This window comes from Spermophilus citellus, assembly GCF_964194105.1.
Source record: "Spermophilus citellus genome assembly, chromosome: 14".
Lineage (NCBI taxonomy): Eukaryota > Metazoa > Chordata > Mammalia > Rodentia > Sciuridae > Spermophilus > Spermophilus citellus.
The window spans coordinates 52745162-52772491 of record NC_138194.1 but is presented as its reverse complement, the minus strand read 5'-3'; the positions used below and the strand labels follow the sequence as shown (position 1 = coordinate 52772491).

Below are 27330 nucleotides of genomic sequence, written 5' to 3'. Positions count from 1 at the left end.
AGGGATCCTTTCAGAAGCTACCAGGAGGTCCTTCTCCCTCCTTCATTCTGTGTCTACACACAACTCCTTTCCTAACATTTACTTATGAGGCTTAAAAGGCAATTATTCACTCATCCAGTGTAAATATAAAGCAGGGTCTTTGTTAACTTCTGAACTTGACAAAAATATTTTTTATGTCTCATGCGTAGTTCATCGATTTCGGTTTCAGGAAATTCCACTTTAGATTAAGTAGCCCAAGCTGCCAATTGCTTGATACCATCGTCTTCGTCTTCTACCCTCCTGGAAGAGGCTGGAACATAAAAGTGATTTTAAAAATTAGTCATTGGCATCACTCCCACTTTCAGCCTACAAAAAGGTATGAATTACACATAAAATGTGTTTATTTATGAAATCAAATGTAAATGAGTACTAAAGGAAGGGACCTGGCTATTATTTTTAGGAAACTGTGAGAACACGGGTAGTGGAGATGGTGAACAGACCTGCTCGAGATCGGTGTGCAAAGGAGGATGCGGCTGGCCTTCTATCTGGCTGTGCTGGGAGAGAAGAGGAAGGCACATTTGGAAGCCGGATATTTGTCATCTTCTTGTTTAATTCCTCCTGCTCCAGTTCTTCAAGTTCTGCCATCAACTCATCCTGAACGTAGGAGAAAGGAAGAATTACAGAGTTAACGTTTCAAGAAGTGGGTTTCCTTAAACACAATAACAAGAACATCTGCTACCCAATTGATATGTGAGAACCCAGTGAAATGGAATATTTATTTTAAAACTAAGTCTTTTTTGCAACACTGAGCAATGATTAAAAAATGAATATTTTGGGTTGTGCAAATTTGTTGTAGTTAATCTTATAATACTTCAGTAAACAGCCATTCAAGTAATTTGTGCTAGCTGAATATATAATCTCAGTTTCTGGGAAACTTACACCTTGCCTGTCATTTTTTCAATATGCTCTCTTCTTTTCTCCTGTTGAGAAGCTATGAAACTTTAATTGGAAGAAATAAATATTTTTATTTGGGTTAATGCTATTGAAAATAGAACAGTAAGCATAGCAAAAACCATAATGCAATAAAAATAAAAAGAATCAGAGATACTGTGGTACTTTTATCAAATCATCAAAGTTAACATAAATCATGTGTGTGCTTGGGTTAATACAACTTCAGTTCAAAGACAGGTATAATGTATTTCTTTAACAATGGTCCAAGAGAGTCTGGTTTAATCTTAAACTATTCCCTGAACAAAAGCTGTAGAGAGGCAACATTAGTTTGAGATCTTAAGGATGTACGTCACCTTGTACCAGGTTTGAGATAACCTGATGTATTTCACATCTACCTGCCTCCATAAGTCTCAGATGGAGATCAGCTCCCCTCAGGAAAAAGTCAAGAGTCAAAATTAAATTTACCATCATTGAATTTTTTAGGTTTTCACAATTAGAAATGACCTGGGACACCCTTATAATCAACCAGGTAGATTCCTTATTCATTCATTCACTCTTGATTCCACAAATTTAGGACAGAGTTTGAACTCAGTACTAGAGATGCAAAATTGAATCCACACTCACCACATTCAAGGAGTGCATGCATAAATCTGGGAGAAAGCTATGTAAACAAATGTATTAAAGTGAGGTTAATAACATCATGGAGCAAGAGAGGAGATACTTAAGCCAAATCCTCATTGATCAAATTCATGAGTATCAGATTTGCAGAGAGTTGACCTCTATTAAACTGACTGCACATTAAAAAAATAAAATAAGAAGGTGTATACCATCAGGTAATGTGAAATAGCATGATGGTGTGGTTAGGTGCTTTACAGTTCTCCTCAGTTTATATAAATAAAATGACAATAGAATAAATAGTCTGATGCCTAGTTCTGCTCAAAAAACAAACATAGTAACTGTAGTAATGGCAGAATGAGCTGCTTTATGTTGAATGCATGCCCAGAATGCCATGGGTACTTGACAATTACCAACAGCACCAGAAAGATATTGATGCTTTCTTCAGGAAATATGATGGACACAGTAGCTATCTCCTCCATCATTTTCAGCCTTTCAGTTCCAAACTCTTATCTGATCATTTATGAAAAGATTTTTAGAACTTAGTAAGCTTTGGAGATAATCCAGTGATCCAAGAGTTTCCATTCTATCTATGAGAAAACTACAGGTGAGAAAAGTAAAGGGACTTAAGATGTCCTCATAAGCCCAAGGCCCTTTCCACCATGCCACAATGCATGCATTAGATACTTGTTAGTCTACACCAGGGTTGGCAAATATTTCCTATAAAGGGTCAGATAGCAATGTTTTAGGTTTTGCAGGCCACATATCTTTCTATCACATAGTCTTCTTTGTAATTGTTTTCTACAACACTACAAAACTGAAAAACATTCTTGGCTCTAGGCCAGACAAAAACAAGCAAAGGGAATGATTTGGTCTTCAAGCCATATTTCGCCAACCTCTGGTCTATGCCATTTTTAAAACTCAGTTATCACTCAATTCTCACTTTCTGGGATTCCATGGAGCCACATTGTACTTGTTAGATGTATCGTTTTTAGTATCACATAGAAGGAGGTTGGACTCTTTGCTATGCTACTCTAGTATGTGGACATGTTTTTAAACATGCCCTAGTCCTACTTGTGTATGCTTTGAGTAGCGCAGCTGAAATTCACAGTGCAAACACCACCAACATAATTACCTCCTCTCTGTATTATTAGACTGATTAATCTAAACAGAATGTATGTGTTAATAATGCCACCCCACATTATGTTGTTTCATAATCTGACTAATAAACAGAAGCAGCCAGACCTCTAATTTAACATCTACAAAGCATGATGCCTGCATTTTGCAAAGCAACACAGTCTGCTTTGTTTGCCCAGATGTGTGAGCACTCGATCCCTCCTAATGGGGCTATTCAGACTCCAACCATTAAAAGTCAGTAACTTTACATAATCACATGCCGCTTTTCCTTAATAGCTGAAAACTTAATTAGGAGGCTGTTTGCCAAACTAGATTAATCTTTCCTTTAAATCAGAGCTACTAAGTCTTCATTTCCCTCTTAAAAGAAGTACATTTTCAACAAATATCATTTATTCTCTAAGGAACAAAAGAATCTACCCACTACATACCGTTAGGCTGCTACCCTATTGTGGTATAGCAGCCACAAACCACATTACCATTGTGTTACCTACCTCATCAAAGCCATCGTTAAATCCAACCCGTTGAGAAAATGCTTCTGAGATTTCTTGGGCAATGTCCTGTTGCTCTGTGATGTCTTGCATCAAGTCATCTATTTTGTTCAGATCCCTAGCAAATAATAATTTGTTGAAATATTTTAGGATTTTACCTTAAAATTATAAATTTAGGCATGATCCCATATGAAAAATTAGTGGATTTTTTTTTTATTTGAGATGGAATCTTGCTGTGTTGCCCAGACGGATCTCAAACTCCTGAGCTGAAGTGATCCTCCTGCCTCAGCCTCCTAAGTAATTGGGATTATAAGTATATACCACCAAACCCCACCACAATGAGTCAATTTAATATAAACTTTGTGTGTGTGTGGTGCTAGGGATCTAATCCGGGGCCTTGTGCATGCAAGGCAAGCACTCTACCAACTGAGCTATATCCCAAGCCCATAATATAAACTCTTAATTATTTCAGTAACATAACAAAAATTCCCACTGATATAAAGTTGATAAATTTGCATTTAAAAAAACTTAACAATCCTTTATATGCACCTATATTTTAAATATTAAGTAAATATCCATTACCTTTAGGAGTTACTATAAATCAAATTATTTTATAACAGAATTTATGGGCCATTCTGAAATTTTGTCTAAAAGGGCATTTGTAAAAATTTAGATATATACTACCATATATTACTTCTGTAGGAGATATACCACGAACCACCAGGGACCACCAAGATGGAGATATGTATGTTAGCTCTCAATAGCCACTTTCTGAAAGCAGCATTTGTAGAAGCTGAACTCTGAGACTAGAGATCTAATTTCTATAATACCTCAGATCCTAATGCCCTGAGGGTTTTCCCATAGTGTGATGCCCCAGGAGATTATTAAAGGGAAAAGGATTTGGCCTATGGGTCCCCCAGAAGAATCAGCAACTACAGCAAAGGAATCCAGGTGGCCATGGGCCTAGGTGAAGAAGGCTTAAAGGCACTTTGTAGCACCAGAGCCCCACTGGCCGCTAACCTAACAGCGTAAGCTGTTGGTGTCCCCAGGGTCTAAGATGTCTCTCTAATACTCTGTCTCCATATCATTCCTTCAGCTCCAAAACTAGGCCAAGCTGATTGGATACAAGGTTACTTAATAATGAGAGACACTGTCTTGTGTCTCTCATTATTAAGTAACCTGAACACTGAAAGTTTGTGTCCCAGTAGAATCACTCTTTTTGAGTTTATCAGATTCTCTCTATATGCTATGACCACAGAGTACTCTGACATATTTCCATGCAGTAATCAAAAAGAATACTTTTATCACTCTCCTACACCCTTTATCTCCAATCCTTACTATTATATCTATAATGAATATATTTATTAAAAGGAGAATGAGAAATGTGTTGCTAAAGTTTGGGGCTGGGTGTGAAATTTTCTCAAAAGGAACACAATGGTATGATGCTGCTGAGCTACCTGGGGAGAGACTAATTTGTACATTTCAGCACCCAGCTTACAGCAACCATAGAGAATTTAGAGTCTGATAACAAATCTAATGACCTCTCTGAAGCTGCCAAAATGGTGGCTAATTGTTAATGAACTACAAAGGCAAGAAAATGTTCACCAGGCTGTCTTCACTGCCCCAGCCTCTGCCTTCTCCACTCTTTCTATCCTTGCAAATCTGTCTACATCCCTCAGGCATTCATTGCTCTTATGCATCTTTGACCAAGATTCCACTGTCATGACCAACACCAGGAAAGGGTCAGGTCACTGGCATTTACTTCCCAATGTGGGTGTAAACCAAACTGCCACTAGCCCCACTACCACTATGAATGATTATTGAGTGCTTACTCTGAAAACTGTGTTAAGTGCATTTCATCTAGTATCTCACTGAAATTTCCAATTTACAGATAAGGAAACTGAATCAGAGAGATAGAAAGCAATCTGCCCAAGGGATTGTCCCTGGGCAGTAGGATGATAAGCCAGCAAATTTGAGCCCCAAAGTATAAAATTTCATTCCCATAACTGTTACTCTCTCTATATTCTATATCTATTCTACAAAATTCTCAAACCTTGGGTGGTATCAGAATCACTTGGGAAGTTGGTTAAACACAAACAAATAAAAAAATCCTATCCTACTTCCAGGAACCTGGAATCTGTTCCCTTTAACAGCTCAGATTCCCACCCAAGTTGGACAACCACTATTCCTCAGTTCTAATGTCTGCACAGATGTTGACATTGAAAGGTTTTTTTAAAATTACAGAATTAAGGTATGTACAGCGATGGAATTTCAAGCAATCATAGAGAACTAAGAAACATGAAGGATAAAAATGTACACCCTTCTTTTTTTCATGGCTGGTTGGTTTGTCCTGGTCTTTTTTTTGTCATGGCAACCTCTGATTTACCTCTGAGAAAGCATTCCATTCAATATGCCAAAGAGCCTCAAATGAGTAAAGAGATTCCTGCTAAAATCATCATATAATTTCAAGGGCTTTTCCCAACACTGAGGGCATTTATGATTCAGAGGGAGAACAAAGTCACGCACATGTTTTCATGAACAGCTTTCATTGCCTTTGCTGCAAAGCCCATGTTCCTCAACACCTCTGTGTTGGTGTGGGAGTTTTCCAAAGCTTCTCTCTGGAACTCAATGGTGGAAAGGGTGCCGTCGATCTGAGTGAGCTGCTTTTCAAACCTCTTCTTTCTCTTTAGCGCCTGCAATGCAGCTAAACAAGGGAGAGACCACCTTTATAAGGGAAGAGACACTACTCAAGGCATTTACACACACCACCCACAGACTCAGAACTGCTGATACCTAAGACAAAGCACACACCAAACACTCCGGAGACACTAAAGGGTGACAGCTCTCAAACACTGTGTTATGCTTTCTTCCAAAGATCTGGAAGGTATAACAGAGGATGCAAAGTCAATTATAATATTCCATGAAATATAACACAGAAAAAAATTCTGTCAATATTGGATTTTTCTAAAAAGATAAAAATATGAGTAAAACTATGCAAAACAAAAAAAAAAAAGTCTTTAGAGGAGCAAAGGACCTGAATGGTTGTCAATTCTAGTCCTGCTTCCTTAAAGGCGAGTTTATGGAGACGCAGATCAATTAAGTGACTTGCTTAAAGCTAGACCACTAATGGGTGGCAGCTGGAACCAAATCCTGGAGTGTGGACCTACATGTCTTGATTTGAAATGATTAAGAAATGGCCATTAAGGTTACATCTAACCAAGTGTCCGTGAAATCAGAGCAGTTAGAGTCATCCTCAGGGCATATGGGTGTCATAAAAGAACATTGCCTTCAGAGAAACAATATCCAAATAACCTTCTTATTCACCCCTTAGCAAGATAATCTTACCTGTATCAATTTGAAACCACAAAACTAAGAGTCCTTTGACTTTAGCATTTTGAAAGGCAACATTATCAGGCCCTAAAATGTTCATTTTTTATATTTATTTTTTAGTTGTAATTGGACACAATACCTTTATTTCACTTATTTATTTTTATGTGGTGCTGAGGATTGAACCCAGGGTCTCATGCCTGCAAGGCGAGTGCTCTACTGCTGAGCCCCCTAAAATGTTCATTTTTGATAAAGCATTTGGGGGAAGTGCAAGAAAAGAATAGAAGAAGAATGTTAGCATAAAGATAATTAAATGGATTTGACAAAAGAACTCAAATAGTTTGTGGATCTGGACAGAAGCAGATGAGTTATTACAACATACTTCTGGGAGAAAACTCCTTCTGTTTGCAGGAATTGCTTTTTGTAACTCCAACAAAATTTACTTATTCCATTGTTTTTTCACTGGTACACAGACTCATAGGCATTGTATTTTCTTAATAGATTTTATTAGTCATCCGTGCAGCTCTTTTCAACCCTCTCTGGCTACCTGAGGCTCAGCCACCATCATGAATGACACATTCATATCCAGACCAGGAAGTCCATGACCAACTGACCACTTCAGAGGGAACAAATGGTTACTGATTTCCTTCACCTTGAGAAGACAACAGTACATAAGACAGATACTCAGGAAAATCTAGCCAAAATGTACAAGACCACCCCAGACATCATCTTTGGTTTTGGATTTAGAACCCATTTTGGTGATGGCTTTGGCATGACTTATAATTCCTTGGGTTATGCAAAGAAAAGTGAATACAAATATAGGCTTGCAAGACATGACATACACAAGAAGAAAAAGACCTCAAGAAAACAGTGAAAGGAACAGAAGAATAGAACAAAGGGAGTCAGGGGAACTGCAAAGGCCAGTATTAGTGCCAGCAAAATGCAGAGTAAAGACTCTACCATGACTATCTGTGGCAATTGTGCCAGTTTTTCACAAGAGGGTTAATAAACTGCAAGAACTTTGAAAAAATCAGCACAAAATATCATCCTATGTCCCACTTATATTTTTTTCCTTAAATTCCTTCTTGTCTTATAATAATATTTTGGCCTTCTTTTGGTTACAGTTTGCTTTTAATAAACTTTTTCATGGACCTCTATTTCAAAATTTTATTTGCCCTTTTTTAGAATGCCCATTAAAAATAGCATATACTCGAATGTTGTTATGGTTTAGGTATGAGGAATTCCCTCAAAAGCTCTCCTGAGAGACAATGCAAGAAAGCATAGAGGTGAAATGAACAGATTACAAGAGAGGTTTAACCTAATCAGTGCATTAATCCCTTGATGGGGATTAACTAGGTAGTAACTGTAAGCATGCAGGGTGTGGTTGGAGGAGGAGGGTCACTGGGGGCATGACTTTGGGTTTATATTTTGTCCATAGTGAGGGGAGTTCTCTCACTCTATCTGCTTCCTGGTGGCCATGTCCTGCACCACACCTGTCCACCTTGATGTTCTGCCCACCTCAGGCACAGAGCAATGGAATTGGTGGTACTTGAACTAAGACCTCTGAAATTGTGAATCCCAAATGAACTTCTCCTCTTCTAAAATTTTTATTGTTGGGTCTTCTGGTCTTCTTTTTTTCAGGGGCGTGGTACTGGGGAGTGAACCCAGGAGTACCTAACCTCTGAGTTACATCCCCAGCCCTTTCTATATTTTATTTTGAGACAAGATTTTTCTAAGTTGCTTAGGGCCTCAATAAGTTGCTGAGGCTGTCTTTAAATGTGATCCTCTTGTCTCAGCCTCAGGAGCCACTAGGATTACAGACATGTTCCACTGCATGTGGCCATAGCCTCATTTATTACAATAATTGATTTTACAAAATATGGTCTTTTTACTGTAAACTTTGAGTTTTCTGATTGCTGTACATTTTGTCTTCATTGCTTTCTTTTCTTTATGTAGATTAGTCAAGTATTTTTGTTCATTTTTTTCACTATAATTTGTGCATATACTAAATTTATTCTAACAAATACACTTGTATTTAAAATATACACATATAATTAAATAATTTTGTAACCCTATTGAAAATTAACCAGTCTATGATTTACTATTCCCAAACAAGATTCACTTCCCACCCCAGACCCCACATGTCTAAATAATCTGCAATTTTTTTTTTTTTAGTTCGAGATGACTAACAAATTTCTTGCTATTCTTTCAATTTTTTAAGGGACTCTTTCTCAATAATAAGCTTCATATGCACAATTTCACTAGTTATTTACACTAATCTGTATATTTAGTGGCTTATTTTCTTACTATTGCTTCTTATATTCTACATTGTTCTCTTTGATGGCTTTTTAAATTTTACTGAAGTGAATCTTTGTTTTTCAGCAAAGTATTTTTTAGCATATAGATAAAATACTGTAGATATACTTATATAAATATGCATAGATGTAAACTCTGAATACCTATAGGTCTGAAAACATCTTTATTTTGTTTCAAACGCATAAAATTTAGACTTTTCCAGAATTCTAGATGCCAAATATTTTAAAATTTTAAGACTCTATTCTGTTGTTTTGCAGTAGTCAACATCTCAAAAGTTTGATTAAAAATATTCTAATTTCTTTGTAAATGCTTTGCCTTTTTGTTTATCCTCTGAAAGTATTTGAGATTCTATTTTTTATATTAAAGTCATGAAATCTCCCTAGGATAATTCTAGGCATGTGCCTTTTATCTTTTGTTTTTTCCAAATAAGCATTTTTATTATGAAGAATTAGAATAAAAAGTTCTTTTAGCTTGAGGAAAAAGTATTCCATTATTTCTTTTATTTCTTCTCTCCAATATTTCTGTCACTTTCTTCTGAAATCCCCACTTATTTTTTAATTATCTCTACCATCACCTGTTCCCACATAAACATTCTGTTTTCTCTCTTTTGAAACCTCTGTGAGATGGATACCAGCTTCTTCGGCTCTATCTTCTAACCTATTAGTTTGTCTCTCCATCTTTTTGATCTATATCCAGGGAGAATTTCTTGATTTTCCTGATTACTAGTAAATCTTCACCTGTATTCATTTTACCTTTTTCTTGCCCTTTAATTGGTTTTTAAATTATGTTTTTAATTTCTAACTTCTTGTTTTCTACCTGCAGATTTTGATGGCAGCATTCTCTTGTCTCAAAGATGCAATAGCCTCTTGAACTCTGAAGATTCAATACAAGGTGTTTATTTCCACCTTTCATTTCTGAAACTCTCTCTCTTCTCTTGGGTTCCATTGTCTGCTTTGCTTACCTTGATGCTTTTGCATAACTGCCCTTCCTCAAAATGCTTCTGATTGTCTCTTGTAGGTTCATATTTATAAATGAAAGGCTAGAATGGTTCGGGTAAGTTGCTGTGTGTCTTGTAGTTACAGAAGCCTCTCCTGGAAGGAGAAGGCTGCCCACAGCTCTGTGGAACAAGTGGGAATGCAGGCAGGCTTCCTTCCACAGGAGGGAGCGAGCACACAGCTGGGGACTCCTTTGCCCAAGAAAGGCTTTGCTTTGAGTGTGGAAAATTTCTCCCTCCTGGCAGTGGTGACTTTCCTTCCCACCCTCCCTACCCACTGTGGGGTCCGGGGTTACCTCAGGCTCTGCTGTTTTCCTCTTTGGGTGTGGTATCACAATTAAGCTTTTATTGAACAGCATTTACACTTTAATTATAGAACAGCTCCTATTTGCTTAATCTGTCCTTTAGGAAAGAACTAAAACATTTTTTTCTTAAGTCAATTGGCTCAACGACCTTCTTACAAGATCACACTTAAGACAGCCTTACCACATTAATGACCAATCTGTAGGAAGGTTTTCTCCAATGCACAGGGAGAATGGCCAGCTGACCCCCTGGGCTACCCCCTCTGTCTGTGGATCCACAGCTGCTGCTGAATCTACCACACTGTATTATAATTATTTGTAAAATCTGTTCTGTTCCATCTCTCCTGTGCCTAATTATAAACATTTTGATGAAAGAGCATCTTACATCTCTGTTTCTCCAGCAACTTGTCCAGTTCCTACGACTGGGTCAATAAAATACATAAAAAAAAAAGTAACATTTACTGAATAACTTTCTATATGCCAAACTGGTGCTAAGTGCTCTGTGTGCATGATACGATTTATGCCACTTAACACACACACACAAAAAAACACAAGAGTACATACAACAATAAGCCATTTTAAAGATGATGGAATAAATTAATATTAAATGAATAAATTTCATGATTTTGTGCCCCACAGTACAATAACAGCATGGCCCAGTGAAAAGAGTATGGAGTGTGGACCTTCTTGCCCAATTTAACAGATGTGTCACTTCGCTTCTTTGAGCTTCAGTTTGTTGTTCTGGGATTGGGGATTAAATCAGGCCTGAGCATTATAAGAACTGTGATCATTTATATAGCTCCTGTGAATGACAGGTGCATAGCCATTAAATATTACTATCAATGACAGTGATTTATATAACATTCTTAATAAGATTGTCTATCCCAATTCTGATAACCCTTGAAAACAAATTACTTATTTTTTTCGGTATAACTCACCATAATAGGAACACAATATTACAAAACAGCTGTGCATTTCAATACGTACAGCAAACCATGGTTTCCAGCAGAGAATCCTAAAAAGCTGACTAGCAAATACACATCTCTTCCCCCAGCACTCTGGAATGTTTCCAGGGGGTCTCCTCCCTCACTTGCCAGGCTGTTCTGTGCAGTGGTACCTACTGACCCAAGAACATTTTCTTCCAGAAAATTTTAAAAGTTCTCCATGAAGAAATATGGCATATTTCCTAGTAAAAATTATAGATTTTTTAAAATTAAGAAATATAATTTGGTACAAAGAAGTCTTGGAGTCTCCAAACCTATATTTTAATCCTATCTTTACCACTTAATAACTGCACATAATAATCTTAATGTGCACCCTTAACTCTCCTTACTGATGTTCCCTCACTGGAATAATAACAACATCTAGAAGACAACAATAGAACTGAGAAGCTGCCTGCTTCCAAACCTGGGCTCCCTCAATATACAACTATATGGCTTTAAATAACTTGCTTAGCCTCGTGGTTAATGGGAATATAACTCACTCAGTTGTTAAGGATTAAATGAAATAACACAAGTAAAATGCTTAGTGCCATGCCTGGCACATACTGCATAATAACTAAATATTAGGGGTCTTTGTCCTTATGGCCATTTCCTTCATAGGCTGTCGGAACCCCAACAGGGAAATACACACAACATGAACTCACCATTTGAAAAATGGTAATTATTAATAAATTCTGGTTTGGACACGATTTTAAATGTCTATGTTTTTTTTTGTTTTTGTTTTTTGTTTAAATAGAGTTCTTTTTTTATTGATTGTTCAAAACACTACAGAGCTCATGATATATCATCTTTCATACATTAGACTCAATTGGGTTTTGAACTCCCATTTTTACCCCAAATACAGATTGCAGAATCACATCTGTTACATACTCACATTATTACATAATGGTATATTAGTGACTGTTGTATTCTGCTACCTTTCCTATCCCCTACTATCCCCCTTCCCCTCCCCTCCCCTCCCATCTTCCCTCTCTACCTCCTCTGCTGTTGTTCAATTCTCTCCCCTTTTTCCCCCCTCCCCCTTGCCCCTCATAACCTCTTATAATTTTGTGTATCATTGAAGGTCTCCTACCATTTCCATATGCTTTCCCTTCTCTCTCCCTTTCTCTCCCCACATTCGTCTTTGTTTACTGTTAGTCTTTTTCTCATGTTCTTCCTTCCTGTTCTGTTCTTAGTTGCTCTCTTTATATCAAAGAAGACATTTGGCATTTGTTTTTTAGGGCTTGGCTAGCTTCACTTAGCATAATCTGCTCTAATGCCATCCATTTCCCTGCAAATTCTATGATTTTGTCATTTCTTAGTGCTGCATAATATTCCATTGTGTATAGATGCCTATGTTAACACATATGGTTTCTGCCTCTCAAAATATTTAGGAGAAATGTGAAATTCACCCAGGATTGGGACCTCAACTCTAATTCCCATATTGCAAACTACAGATTGGCCAACATCAGAGTCCCAAACTCAGAGCCAGGAAGGTAATGAAAGTAAGTGAAGCAGAGAGAGGGTCAGGAAAGGGGCTTTCTTTCTTTTCTCTCCTATGAGAGAGAGAGAGAAATGTTTCTCTACTGTAACATTAAAAAACAGTGCCAGGACAGGCACAGCAGAACGCACCTCTAATCCCAATGACTCGGGAGGCTAAAACAGGAGGATTGCCAAGTTCACGGCCAGCCTCAGCAACTTAGCAAAACTTATCTCAAAATAAAAAATATTTAAAGAGCTATGGATGTAGCTCAGTGTGATAAAGCGCCTCTGGGTTCAACCTCTAGTGCAAAAAAAAAAAAAAAAAAAAAAAAAAAAAAAAAAAAAAAAACAGTGCCAGGGCACTAGACACTAGCCTCAGACTCAGGACCTCAAGAGAAGTGGGGACCAAGAGACCAGGGAGCATGAGCATGATTTAATAGAAGCAGCACCCCTGGGCTTCTGTCTGTGGCTGCCCTGCAGACCAATAGGCCCAGCCCCCCACATATTCCAAAGAAGCAAGAAATCTGGATTTGCAAGCAAAGACTCCCAATTTTTAAGTATTTAAATACTGATTTAAATATTTATAAATCCTGCATAGGTAAAACCAATGACTCCTACATGACTGGATCTCACATCTACTGTGACTTTTGTTTTTTAATATTTTTAGTTGTTAATGGACCTTTATTTTATTTATTTATATGCAGTGCTAGGCAAGCACTCTACCACTGAGCCACAACCCCAGCCCTACTACTATGACTTTTTGCAAAGGCATGCAACAAATGCTGCAAGTCAAGCATAGCTCCTGATATGGCAAAGGACACTTTTGGAACCATGTAGTTTAACCTGTTTGGAACGTATAATTACATTTTCCAGACTCCCAGCATGTGCTTTTAAGCAGCTGGTGAGACCTGGGCAACTTTCTTCCTAAAACAAAAAAATCTATTGTATCCCTCTGTGGTGGAGCAACAGCCAAGAGTTTCGTCTTCTCACATAATAGTGGCGTCCCTTTAGCAATGGAGCTGCAGAACAATGTGCTTTTTTTTTTTTTTTTTATTTATTTTTTTATTGGTTGTTCATAACATTACAAAGCTCTTGACATATGATATTTCATACATTAGATTGAAGTGGGTTATGAACCCCCAATTTTACCCCAAATGCAGATAGCAGAATCACGTCGGTTACACATCCACAAGGATAGGAAAGGTAGCAGAAAACAGAACAATGTGCTTTATGTTTAGGAGAACATAAGGCAATACAGGAGAGTCCTGACTGCTGTCCACCGGAGATTGAGAATGAAATGCAAGAACTATCCACTTCAGTCAAAATAAAAGCCACCCTATGCAACTCTGCTGCCAAAGGAGGAAGACTTTCAGCATCTGCTCCAAATAACTTAAAATAGCAAAAAAGGGCTGTAGCCTTATTGCTTGTATAATGGGTAGGACATGTTGGTTTTAAAGGTCGGTCTGTTTTCTCATCTAGGATGTATAAATGTGTGCATTGCTAATCCTGGCAAACAGGAAGAACCTTTTAGGAGCCATTTTATCCAGTGACTTCAGACAACCCTGGTCATGAAATATGAAACTGCATTACGTCAGCTCTTCTCTATGAATGGATGAGCTCTAAGGAAGGAAGAACTAACAGATGAGGGTCTGAAGATTAAGCCAGTTATGAGAGTTCTTAAGAGAGCTATGTCACAGATGATTGGTTATGTCATCTTTTGTTTATAACTGGGGAATCTCATGATCGGGTTTTATTTGAGGAAGTTTACTGTAAGCCCTGTTCATATTCACATACAAATCACCTCGTAAATTAAGCAGTGCCTTCCATTTGTGGTACATGATTTTAGTTCTCAGAAAGCACAATCTGAATAAGCGTCACAAGCATTTTACAAGTGGGATAAAAATAAAATCTTTCTGTTCAAAGTCACAGGTTAGATTGGAAACAGCTGAGAAAATACTAGGAAATTTTAACAGTCATTTAGCTAGGGACATCCCATTATGAATTTTCCTCGGTTTGTGCACATTCAAAGAATGTTCTTTTTTCATTTATTTCAGTAACCTAACACATACCTATGAAGGATCTACCACATGCCTGGCACTTTTAGAAACTAGAGGAACAAAGGAACAAGATGACAAACTCAGAAAGGCAAAATACAAAATGGGCATTCAGTTGCTTATTCTATATGCTGTAAGCATTTATTAGGGCTGGGGGTGCAACTCAGTGGTGGAGCACTTGCTTAGCATGTACAAGACCCTGGGATGGATTCCTGCACCACATAAATAAAAGAAGCATTTATTAAGCACCTGCTATGTTATAGTCACTGCCCCCAAGGACAGTAACATGCATAAGTAACATTCTCCATCTCTCTCTCTCTCTCTCTCTCCATCTCAAGTCGTAGTGAGAATGAAACATGTACACAGTACAGTGGATACACAGAGATATTTGAATCTCTCTCTCTCTCTCTCTCTCTCTCTCTCTCTCTCTCTCTCTCTCTCTCTCTCAGGGGTAAGGGAAGGCTTCAGAGAGGAGGCAATGTAGATAAAACCTAGTGACTATCTACACGTATACTCAATACGCTGATCGATAAAAAAAACATGACCTCTCTCCTACTGCAAATCTCATACCAATATGAAGTTTCTGGCTGAGATATATTGGACACCAGGAACTATAAACCTCACAAATAGAGCAAATCACACCAGCTTGCCACACCAGATGGATCTTATATATAACCTCCATATTTTCAGAGGTCTCCCAATATTAAATGTCATAAGAAGGGTAAATAGCAAACTAAAAAAAAAGCCTGGAACACAACAATGAAATATGGGATTATACAATGGCAAGACAGATGCCTGAGAAAACAGTAAAAGGGAATGAGATTGGAGAAGCTAAATCAGAGGTTTTCTGAGGAAAGAGCATTTGGAAGTGGAATATTGCAGTGAGCAATCCCACAACTTTGGACCTCATTTTGTATTTGAAAACATAGTGTTTGATTAATATTACAAAGTGCAAAAGATAAGTGGATCAGTGCCCTCCTCCTTCGCCAGATACAGAACAAATAGACAAGGACAATTAAAGTGATTTTCCAACAGAAAAAATGCTCATCACCTCATTCTAAATGGTTCACAGTTGCTTTTGAGGATGAGGCCATTCTTGCTGTCAGGATAGCATACAGGAGAATATTAGAGGAGGAAAACCCTAAGGGGAAGTTCATGATCCAAAAATGCTATCAACCCTGAACTATAGAAAAAGAAGAAATGTAGAAAAAAAGACTTACTTTAAATACCCAGTGAAACTCTCATCCCTTATAATTAATTGCTACAGAGGTCAATTGCCAGGCAAGTAGAAGTGATCTGTTATTGGAACAACATACCAATACATTAATTAAAATCTACTTGATATTCTTTGTGAAAACCTAATTAATTGTTTAACACTAGGCAGAATACATAACTGACTGAATATTTTACTTGCTACTAGTATTATTCATAACTTCACAAATTGGTAATCTTTGTGGACCTCCTGTCACCTAGAATATAAGAAAAATGGTATGAATATGAAATCAGCAACTGTTAACAGAAAAAACAGAAATAGCTTCTTATGCTTAATTTTACAGGGTATATGTGTACTTGGGATGTAATATATACATCTATGTATGTAATATGTTATTTAAATGTTATGTATATATTTAATGTGGTTCTATTTTCTACTTGTTGGAAAAATTCTTTTCAAAAATTCTTTCAAGGACCAACAAACCATATTCCTTTTAGATCTCACTGTCTATGACTTTATGACCACTCCTTTGAGAACTTATGGTCAACAAATTTTGGAGTCACTCAAGATGAGTATTAGTATTTTAAACTCTTTAGAAATATACTTATCCTGAAATTAATATCACACTATACTATTCTCTAATTCTTCAAAGACAAGTAACACTCAACAAATCAAGATAGTTTTCATGAGTAAAATTATTAAATATTTAAAGCTCACAAAAAGATATAACATGGGATCTCATATGTGTGAATCTTCATGTGTGTGTGTGGGGGGGGGCTTCTGGGGATTGAACCCAGGGAGCACTTTACCCCTGAGCTACATCCCCACCACACCTTTTTATTTTTTATTTTGAGACAGGATCTCAATAAGCTGCTTAGAGCCTTGCTAAATGGCAGAGGCTGGCTTTGAACTGTGATTCTCCTGCCTCAGCCTCCCAAACTGCTGGGATTACAGGCATGGGCCACCACACCTGGCTGCATATACAATCTTTGAAAAGTATACAAATTAGTTTAACATAATCATAATTTTTTTGTTCTCTCTCTCTCTCTCTCTCTCTCTCTCTCTCTCTCTCTCTGCAGTTAACAGAGTGTAACTTTTGCATTAGGATAATATTCTTGTTCAAACTCCAAGGTTTTATTTACTTCCATTCTGTATGTGCTAAATATGTGGAAAGAAATGGTATAGCTGTGAGTGGTACTATGTGCATGTAGTCCCAGCTACTTAGGAGGCTCAGGTGGAAGATGTCTTGGGACCAGCCAAGTAAACATATCAAGACTCTATTTCAAAAGAAACAAATAAAAATTCAAAATAAGTGGTAATGTAAACAGCATGCTTACTGAGCAAGGCCCACAGAACAATGTCACAGCCACAGAAAATAAGACACACCCATTATGACTATGTAGCCTACAACACTCTGTGAAAAAGTCAAAAAGATTCACTGGGAATTATTTAAAGAGAGAACAAAATGTCCAAAGTGCTTGTCAAACATTGGGTTGCATAATTTTTTTTCTCTAAACTTCTTTTGAAGCCTTCATTTCCTTTAAGCTAGATGCTTGACATTAAATTTTAATTTTTAATCAAGAATTTCACTTCTAATGCAGGATTCCTAACTTTTCATGGAGAATGAGCTCCTTTTCTTTGCCTGTAATTTTAGAATCACCATTCTTGCTTGCTTCCTTTTTGAGTGAGTTTTCTTCTGTGGGTAGTGATTACAGGGTTGGTATTTTAAGTCACTAGATTGCTAGACTGAGTAAGAGATCAATGAGATTGCACAGAGCTATGGTAGTGGGGCCTGTCCCTACCTGAGGAGCTAGTTCATTGGTTGTCTAGTGTGTTTCTTAGAACTTCTACCAAAGGATAATCCGTAGAAGCAGGAGAGACTAAAATCACTGGTAATGTGTACTGAAAGCATTAACCTGATTACATTTACTAAGGGGGAAGATCAAGAATGTGGTTTAAAATAATAAGTCCTCAATATTATCTGTTATATTAAGTATCTGGGATAATTAAAAAAGTACATTCACATGCAATCAAGCTTATTATACAAACAGAACAACAGCACAGTTCACTCATGCCCATTCCAAGCAAAGAATTCTAAGTTTAAAAAACTGAGTATTAGATATTGGACCTTCTATTTCATTGGCTAGAGTAGCATACATTTTTCCTTTCCTATTATTTTTTAAATTATCTTAAATGAATAGTTCTAAATACTGAGAAACATGTCAACACCTAAGAACACATGTGGGGGGCTGGGATTGTGGCTCAGCAGTAGAGCGCTCGCCTAGCACGGGTGGGACCCGGATTCGATCCTCAGCACCACATAAAAATAAAGGCATTGTGTTGTGTCCATCTACACCTAAAAAATAAATATTTAAAAAAAGAGTTTAAAAAAAGGACACATGTGGGTAAGCTCACAGTTCTCTTCTGTCATAGTTTCTTGAAACTGTATCAAGTCCTCTGACTCTGGTATAGTTACAGGTTAATACAGATTTTCTATGTTACTCTTATCTTATTTTGTCTGATTCAATAAGCTGAAAAAAAAATAGTAGACAACAAGAAAACTCACATTCTTTTCTTAACACACATGTTTCCCCAAATATAGTGTCTTCCCACTCTGGTGGAATTTAAATAAAGAATAATAATGAATGTTTCAATATTCATAATACTGTTTCGAATTCATTAATGTTTTAGAAAAGTGGGTGTAGTGTTATGCAACATTACAAAGAGTCCCAAATGTTCTGGAAGTGTCCAGAATGCATCAGTGAATTGTCAAAATCTGTGCCACACGTACATGACAGAACAATTTTAGAGCTGTAATATCGTACACTTTAATTCTGAGAAGTTAGAAAATAAGACTGTGATTACTAACAAGTCCATATGAGTTACCAAAAATGAAAAATGCCAAACTGTTTAACCTTATGGGCACATTTTCTTTGGATGCTGACTCAAGGAAAGTTCACTTGCTGGCTTTCTAAACTAGCACAGAAAATCATACAGAAAGCTTTGAGGACCACAGTCTTGAAACCTCATCTCTTGAAATAGAATCTCCTACTGTGGCATTCTGAAGAGCTCTTTAGTGAATGTGATGAATCTAACACACTATCAGTTCCATGATCCCCAGGCACGTGAAGATAGTTTGGTTTTAGGTATGAGATTCACAAGGTACTTAAGAGCATTTTGTGTAGAAAAGAGAAAAAAGTGGGATAAGCAAAATGATAATGGGTTGAAATGTAGGTCAGGTGTATTCATAGCTAGATGAATAACTGAGTTTAAATATCTAAGTTTCAAAACCTGAGTATTAGATATTTGACCTTCTATCTCATTGTCTAGAATAGCATACATTTTTTCCTTTCCTGTTATTTTGAAAATTATCTAAAATGAATAGCTCTAAACAGTGAGAAACATGTCTGCACCATTAAGAACAGCTGTGGGTGAGATCACTCAATGAGCTAACTCATTGAGTGCTGATCTATCATGGGGTAGCTGAATCTTAGATGAAACATTGTCGGGATCATGCAGAAGTTATCTTGGAATGAAGTCTCCAGTAGAAAGCCATAAGGTTCTGTCCTTTTTTCTGTCTTACTTGATATTTTAACAAATATCTCTGTAACAACAAAAAGATTGATTATGGCTGATTCAACTAAAAGAGCTCATATAAAGGGCAATAAAATTGGAGTTAAAAATTCTAAATTTTAAGTTATGAATTTAATTTAATTTCAGTTAAAATTCTTAACCCAAAATAGAATGTTTAATAGAAATAAATGTGAAGCACTAAATGCAAGCTTGACATGTTGGTTTACATAAAAGGAGAGGGTCCTCATCTGGTTAGGAGTTTTAACTCTTTCCAAATCTAGTTTAAAAAAGTAAGTCACATGGGCACCTGAAAAAGTATTCACAAACTGAGGATGTATTGACAGAGCAAAAGAGATAACAAGCCCAGGGCACCCTGTGCTGGTCCGTACCTAGGTGTGTGAGTGAAGCCTAAGTCAAAATAGGATCCTTGTCAGGATCAGAGGGAGACAGAGGCAGTGGGGCGGGGGGGTGAGAAGTTTTAAAATCATAGTTTAAGCAAGGAGGATTTTCAGGTGTGGGGCAGATGTTTTAGGGTCCCCCACTATGGGGTAACTGTCTATGTGAGGAAGAGAAACGTGGGTGGGGTAGAGGCTGTGAGAAGGATCACATTTCTTCACATTTCTACAATCTGTATTTCTGGAAGAGAGAGGGACAGTTGATTGGGGAGGAAGACCTACCCTAGGTATTAATTAATCATCCAGTTAAAAAAAAATTCTCCTCCAGGCACTGGAATATTGAGTATAGTACAAGATAATCAGATAAACAAAGGCAAACAGAGCAATATATGAGAATGCCCAGTTGTAATTTGAATACTAGATAAATCTGAAACCCTCCTTAACTGGTTGAGTTGTACCACCTATAGACATATAAATGTCCCTAAGGAAACTGGGTCATAAAAAAAAAGAAAAGAAACTGAGTCAGATGGCTATAAGGATCTGCCAGAAGCTCCTCAATTGTTTCTTCAGAAGTAAACAGAGGGGATGGTAGGTAAATATTTCTCATCCAGGTATCTGAATGACAACAGAGAGGGAGAAAATCAAGAGATTTAGGATAAGGGAAGAAAACAGAATAGAGATTAGTTTCTTGCAGTTGAACAGAGCACTGAATAATATTTCACAGGCCCTCAAGTGTGGTGGGGATCAGAATCATTGAGCTGCTTCCTCAAAGTTCAGATATGTGGACTACACACCTAATAAATTTAGCAAGTTCTGGTGAGCAAACATTTTAATAAGCATCCAGAAGGAACACTAATGCAGGTAACTGGAGAGCCACATTCTGAGAAACTCTTCAGAAAGGAGGTCACCAGGTAAGCTATATCACCCAGGGGACTTCTGCCAGGGTCCTGTGGTTACCTGAGCCATGCTTTTGCCCTCAGTGTTAGCTGGCTGTGTTGTGATTCTCTTCACACTGAAGTCCTTCTGGTCACTGGTGAGTGAGCGTGGAAGAATTCAGCCCTATGACAAGTACAGTTAAAAGCAAAATCAAGAGACCAAGGAGGTTCCTATCACTGACATAAGAGTGGGATTGTACACACACCCCTGCTCTGCTGCTCTGCAGCAGACCATGTCTGCAGCATGACTCTGAAAGCAAATCCACCCCTGTCAGTCCACACAGCCCAGACTCCAAAGCAAGATAGCTCATTCAAGTAGAGGACGCTCTGCCTGGGCGACTCACTTCACCATACAACCTGACGAACTGGGGGAGCAGCCTCAGCACCAGATATTCCCTTGAATCATATGTAATATTACCAAGGAGAGCTTTGGGACAAATTTACTTCCTGTCTGTCTCAGCTTTTTCTTTCTATTAACCTATGAGATCAGCAAGCTGAAGCCTACAGAGAGCCACAAATTGAATTCACTTCTTTCATCTAATTACATATCTGGAGTTGTTGCTCAGCCCTCAACAAGACAAGCAACAGGGCCATGACTAGGGTGAGAAGAGAAGGAGCAGGTAAGGTACAAAATGCTAGGCAGCACTCACCCAGGTCACACAGGTGTGTCCTGGGTGTCTCACCTGCTGCACTGTAAACTGGGTCCTGGGGGACAAACCTCAGCACAGTAAAGGAGGTTTGCTAAGGGAATAAAAATAAGGAGAATGAGGGAAAGGACTCTCAGAGAAAAGATTGTTGTCCCACAAAGGAGATACAGTACATTGATTCAACATTATTCAAGGAGACAAAAATCTGGGCCAGTAAATGGGCTGACTTCAGCTTCAAAAAAAAAAAAAAGCTACTATGATATACCAAGGCAGATATTTATAGAGCAGTATACCAAGTGCTTTACACAGAAATGTCATTCATCCTCAAAACTCTAAGTATCTGTTATCACTGCATTATGTAGATGAAGAAATGGAAAATGAGAGAGGTTCCAAGTGTCAGATTTATGGTCACAGAGTTGCTAAGTGACAGACAGGGCTAGAAATTAAGCCCAGGCCTGGCTAGGTTCTTAACTATGACACCAAGTTCCTTTATATTAAATTATAAAAATTAAATCATGAAATTGCACTTGAGCAAAATCCCTACAGCCATCTGTCAGGGATGTTATTAAAAAAAAAAAGACCTCAAAAAGGAATTAGAAGAGTAACCTCTAAGGTATGTTGCCAAACCAATGTGGCAGCAGAGGTTTGCAGTGGGCTAAGATAATTGACACTCTGGAGGCCCACCAGCCTGGGGCATGGAAATTCCAGGTGACTTGCCATATCCCAGTGAGGCGTATAAATAATCATTGCCATTTGGGACATGATATGAAAGGGGTCAGGAAGCACTGGGAGAGTAAAAGACCTGTTTTTTCTATCTCATTCACATTACTATGGATTTGGAGTTCTGATACTGAAACCTGGCAATAGGGCAGAATCAGCTGGAAGCACTTCTTTAAAGTCTGATGCCTAAACCCATTCCTGAGAGTTATATCAGAAACTACAGGAGCGGACTCCAGGCATCCAAGTGACTTTATTATGTAGCCAAGACTAAAAACTGCTGTAGGTGACAGAGTTCAGAAAGGGGGAAAAAATTAAGCCACGTGTAAGTTGGCTTTTGTATAAAAAAGAGCACTAGCTGTAAAAGCAGGTGTTATGTGATAGTAATCTGAAGAACTAAAAAATTAAATTATGAATCTTGCTCCAATTGTTATTCTTCATTTGTTTTGGTACTGAGAATTGAACTCAAGGACAGTTTACCACTACGCTATATTCTCAGCCCTTTTTATTTTTTATTTTGAGATAGGGTCTTGCTGAGATGCTGAGGCTAACCTTTGAACTTACAGTTCTCTTGCCTCAGCTTCCAAGTTGCTGGATTAGAGACATGCACCACATTACCCAACTCTAAGTGACACTCCTTTGGACCAACAGAACCTTTTTGTGTGTCAGGGGAGGGGAGGGTGCTGGGGATTGAACCCAGGACTTTGTGTATGTGAGACAAGCACTCTACCAACTGAGCTATATCCCTAGCCTCCAATAGAACCTTGAATATCATGATATTATGGTTATCACAAAGTCAATTTGGTTATACATACTTAGATTCTTTTTGACAGATATTTATGATAACCTCAAAAGAAGTTTAAGATGAGGAGAATTAGATATTTCTGCACTGCCTTTCTACAAGTGATCATGCAAACAAGATTCTGACTAAAATCTGCAAATACATTATTAAATAAGCATGCACTGGTAAGCAAACATAAACAGTTTGTCAATCTGTTTCACAAGCTCAATGAATTCCCAACTCTATGTCCTTCAGATGCTCCAACACACGTTGTTTGAAAGGCTCACTGAGGCTGACAGTGACATTTCCTAGAAGGTGCTGTGCCCTATGGGAGATGCACTCAAATCAGAAATCCACCAGAACCAATGACAGGATGCCACACTGATTTGAGATCAAACTTCAGATACCACCTGGTTTTAAGTAGTAATGTACCTAGTAGATTCTTCTCACGAGTTCGTACATGGGGGACAAGGAAGTGTCTCTAAATCTACCTTAGCCAATCTACAATTTCACCAATGAGATCCCACTTCTAACACTTGCTAACTTAGAAGTTACTTGTTTTTCCAGTAAAACTCCTTGTGGGCATTTAGACTGTGTCAAGGCTTCTGTTGTACAGAAACAGTTCATTGAAGAACTTTTAGTTTTCAATGCAATGCTAGCTGTAAACTTGGCAGAGTGTTAGTTGACCAACCAAGTCTAGAAGCAAAGGTTTAACTGCACATTCACTATCTCACTCTGGTTACAATGTAAATTACAGCCATTCTAACAATGACATAAAGCAGCATGGGGACCATTTAGTACTGAGTATACAGAGTTTTAAGTTACTATGAGTGTGAAAATAGTGGCTAACAGAGGTAATTAGATGTATATGAAGTTATCTTGTACATTTTTTCTTTTTATATGACAGTAGAATACATTACATTCTTATTACACATATAGAGCACAATTTTTCATCTCTGGTTGTATACTAAATATATTCACACCAATTCGTGTCTTCATACATGTACTTTGGATAATAATGATCATCACATTCCACCATCATTTATAACACCAGTCCTCTTCCTTCCCCTCCAACCCTTCTGACCCATCTAGAGTTCATCTATTTCTCCCATGCTCCCTCTCCCAATCCCACTATGAATAAGCCTCCTTATATCAAAGAAAACATTCAGCATTTGGTTTTATCTTGTACATTTTGAAGATATTGATATTAACAGCATTTCTAATGCACAGGGCTGTGACTGAATTCTTTCCATAGTTTATACAATAAATGGCCTGATGCTAATCAGCCTCTGCTGCTTACTTGCAAGGGCTACTGCAGAACCAGGCCTGGGATAACACCTGTGAAGTTTCCAAGTACAAATGGCAAAGAATGGATGAATTTCTTAACACCAATTGGTGACTTGTTCTTTACACTTGCATCTGTAATTTCCCTGATTCAAGGAAGTTAGACTGGGGCTCTTAACAATGTCTTTAATTTTCTTTGTGTTTACAAAGTTAGCTTTTGACACACTTTAGTGCATTGCCAATTGGAGGACATTTCTGGGGGGGAAAAGAAGTAATAAAACACATATTATTTTACATGTGATTCTCTGAAAGCAAACCTACATGTTTACCAGTTCCTTGAAGGAGATATTCAGTTTTTATGATCATTTTAAACCAATATTTACTAAGCAACCACAGCAGACAAAACTACACACAAATCCAAATAGATGACAAAGTCGAAAGATGCCTTGACAGGCACTAAGCAAATGTCAGAGTACATATCAAACTGAGGAAGAAGGGAGGAGTAACAGATTGACCAGTGACATTTTTGACCAGTGACATTTTAGCAACCCATAATGATATGGTCTCAGTTTGGAAACTGCCATTTAATAACTTCCTAAAATATTTTCTGACATAAAGTAAAAATAGAAACCACTATTTAGCTCTAAAACAAGCTTTAATATGACTAAAAGATATATGCAATAGAAGAGAAAAATGAAACTTGACCTTTCCATTGCCAGTAATAACTGGCCATAAAAGTATCATGCCTACATTTACAAGAAGAAGCAGGCTGTCAAGTTCAACTCCATAAGACACCATTCCTTTCCTGCCTTAAACAATGGCAGCATCATTAGGGTGAGCTCAATCTTCCCAGGGCTTCTTCATGACTAAAGAAGCCCAACTTGAGGATGCAGATGTTTAGGGTTTGGAGGTAAGCAAAGTCCAGTTCTATCACTTCTATTTCTGTGTCTGCCTGATATTATAAGAGCAAACCACTTCATCTTCTCATTGGGTTTTTATATGTGCCATGGGTACCATTTGGATCTAGTCCTAGAGAGAAAGCCATATACTGTAGAAACCAATTAACTCTGGCAAAGAACAAAGAGTTCAAGGTGCAACAGGAGAACCAAGAATCATTACTGACTCAAAGTCCCTTGTGTGTGGTAAAAGCCAGTGATAGGAAATCTAATATTTAATTCCTCAACTTTTTTTTTTTTTTAAAGATCTCAACTACACAACAGCCAGCCAAAGTTTTCAATGTCTGAGGAGCAAAGTAAGCCAGAACAAACTAGAATATGCTTCACTTGAGATTTATGTGTGATTTGTGTTGGTATACAAACATACAGCAGAAAACTTAATTGTGCAATACTGGAGTGGAAGGGCTGGACTAGGGAGAGGGAAGCCAGAAGCAAAAATTGAAGAGAGTGTCAGAAAATTCAGTATTCGAGATAAATAACATTTACTGCAATATGTACTAAAACTCAAAATTAATACAAAAATTCATAATAAACAAAATATCCCATGAAAAAAAGAATTTTAAATAAAGAAGTGCCATATAGAATAACATACCAGATACCAGAGAAAAAGAATCAGTAATATCTATCATGACTTGATTTGAACACTTGATTTGGGGTCCTTCATGGATTCTTTTTTTTTTTTTTTTTTTAATTTGAGTCTTTTAAATATGGCATAAAAGCATTGCTCATTTCGAGATTTTGGAAGCTCTCTTACATTTTGCCATACAAGTAAGTACCTTGCTCAGCTTACCCTCATCACCGGGCCCTGGGGTCCAGCATGAGTTCCTAGAAAGGCTGTAAAACAAACCCTGCCGCCTGGGGGACCAGGGTGCTCTGCTCCCCAGGGTCCCCAAGGGAAGGAGGGGCCAGAGGTAGGTGCGAGAGCTGCGGCCTGGGGGCGCGACCCCAGCCTACCTCGCTTATTCTGCGTGCCGTGCTTCTTGGCCAGGGACAGTTCTCTCTGGATTCGGTTCTCCAGGTACTCTTGTTTCTTGCCCAGCATCTCCTCAGTCTCCCGAAGTCGGGCCAGGGCTTCCTGGGGGCTGGGAGCAGCCCGGGTCTTAGAGGAGCCTCCCCCTTTAAAGAACTTGCCCAACTTGCTCATGGCTGTGGAGTTGGGGGGTAGTGCTGTGCCGGGGGTCTCCGGGGCGTCTCCGTATCTCCCCAGGGCTGCGCCCAGGGGACAAGGGGGCGAGAAAGTCCAGAGCCAGCAGACGACGCTCCCGGGAATCAACAAGTTGCGGGCGCAGGTGACACACACTCCTGGGCATTTCCTGGCTGCCTGCTCGGCCCCGCCCCTCAGAGCTACCGGGAGGGGAGGGCACCCCATTCCGAGGCGGCCAGCCGGCGCCACCCGCCCTCTGGGAGTTGTGGGAGAGCAGAGAAAAGTTGAAAGGGGCAGGAAGACTGCGCCAAAGTTGCTGCCTGATCCACGCTGGGGACGCACCCAGGGATGCGAATGGCTCCAGGGAGCTTGTGCGGTACCTGATCGCGGATATAACAAGTGCGCTCAGCCTACGTGGACTATAAGATCGTGTGTGTGTGTGTGTGTGTGTGTGTGTGTGTGTGTGTGTGTGTGTACGCGCGCGCGCTCAGGTCTCTGTTCTTGTGAATAAGAATACTCGGATATTTTCCTCCAAGTGTGTGTCGTGTAGGTAGAGGTGTGTGGCTTCCGGGACATTTACCTGCCCTTATCATGAAGGTGTGTGGGCAAGTTAAGAGCAGCTGCTCTGATTGGCTGGTCAGCATTTGTGTAGTCCAGGTAGGTTGGTATGCGGCTAAGCGCCAGCCGGTTGGCATGAGTGTATCTAAATTATTTTTCCATATTTTCAAGTGAGAGATGGTGGCTATTTGTTTTCCAAAGTCAGGACTTCTCAGTGTGTTTAGTGGTTGCATTGATGTCTATAATTAAAAATCTGAAGCTTTCTGTGTGATTGGCAGTATATCAATAACCTTAAATGGAGCTTCCCTTCTGTTTGAATTTTGTCAGATGCCTTTACATAAACACTTAAGTAACAAAAAGTAGAAAACGACCTAGAGAAAAGATACATTATTTAGGTCATGCTCATTATCTTTGTCCCATCTATTAGAGCTGCAAGCAAAGACTTTGGTAAAATGAAAAAATATATGTAATGATTATGGATGATACAATGCAATCAAAAACC

General features: G+C 38.4%; 1 protein-coding gene and 1 pseudogene across 2 annotated transcripts; one reads left to right on the top strand and one right to left on the bottom strand.

The window, feature by feature from the left end:
- Nucleotides 1–224: 224 nt before the first annotated feature.
- Nucleotides 225–26285, bottom strand: CHMP4C (charged multivesicular body protein 4C; the record flags this gene model as incomplete). The annotated part of the gene is made up of 5 exons (XM_081266652.1): nt 26081–26285; nt 5697–5874; nt 3174–3288; nt 480–633; nt 225–289 (listed from the first exon to the last, which is right to left on the bottom strand). The coding sequence occupies exons 1-5, from the start codon at nt 26268–26270 to the stop codon at nt 225–227; spliced, it is 702 nt and encodes a 233-aa protein (XP_081122778.1). The 5' UTR covers nt 26271–26285.
- On the top strand, nt 7064–7503 carry LOC308633177 (small ribosomal subunit protein eS24-like; annotated as a pseudogene). Its single transcript has one exon. The product of its transcript is annotated as a small ribosomal subunit protein eS24-like (transcript).
- Nucleotides 26286–27330: the final 1045 nt, after the last annotated feature.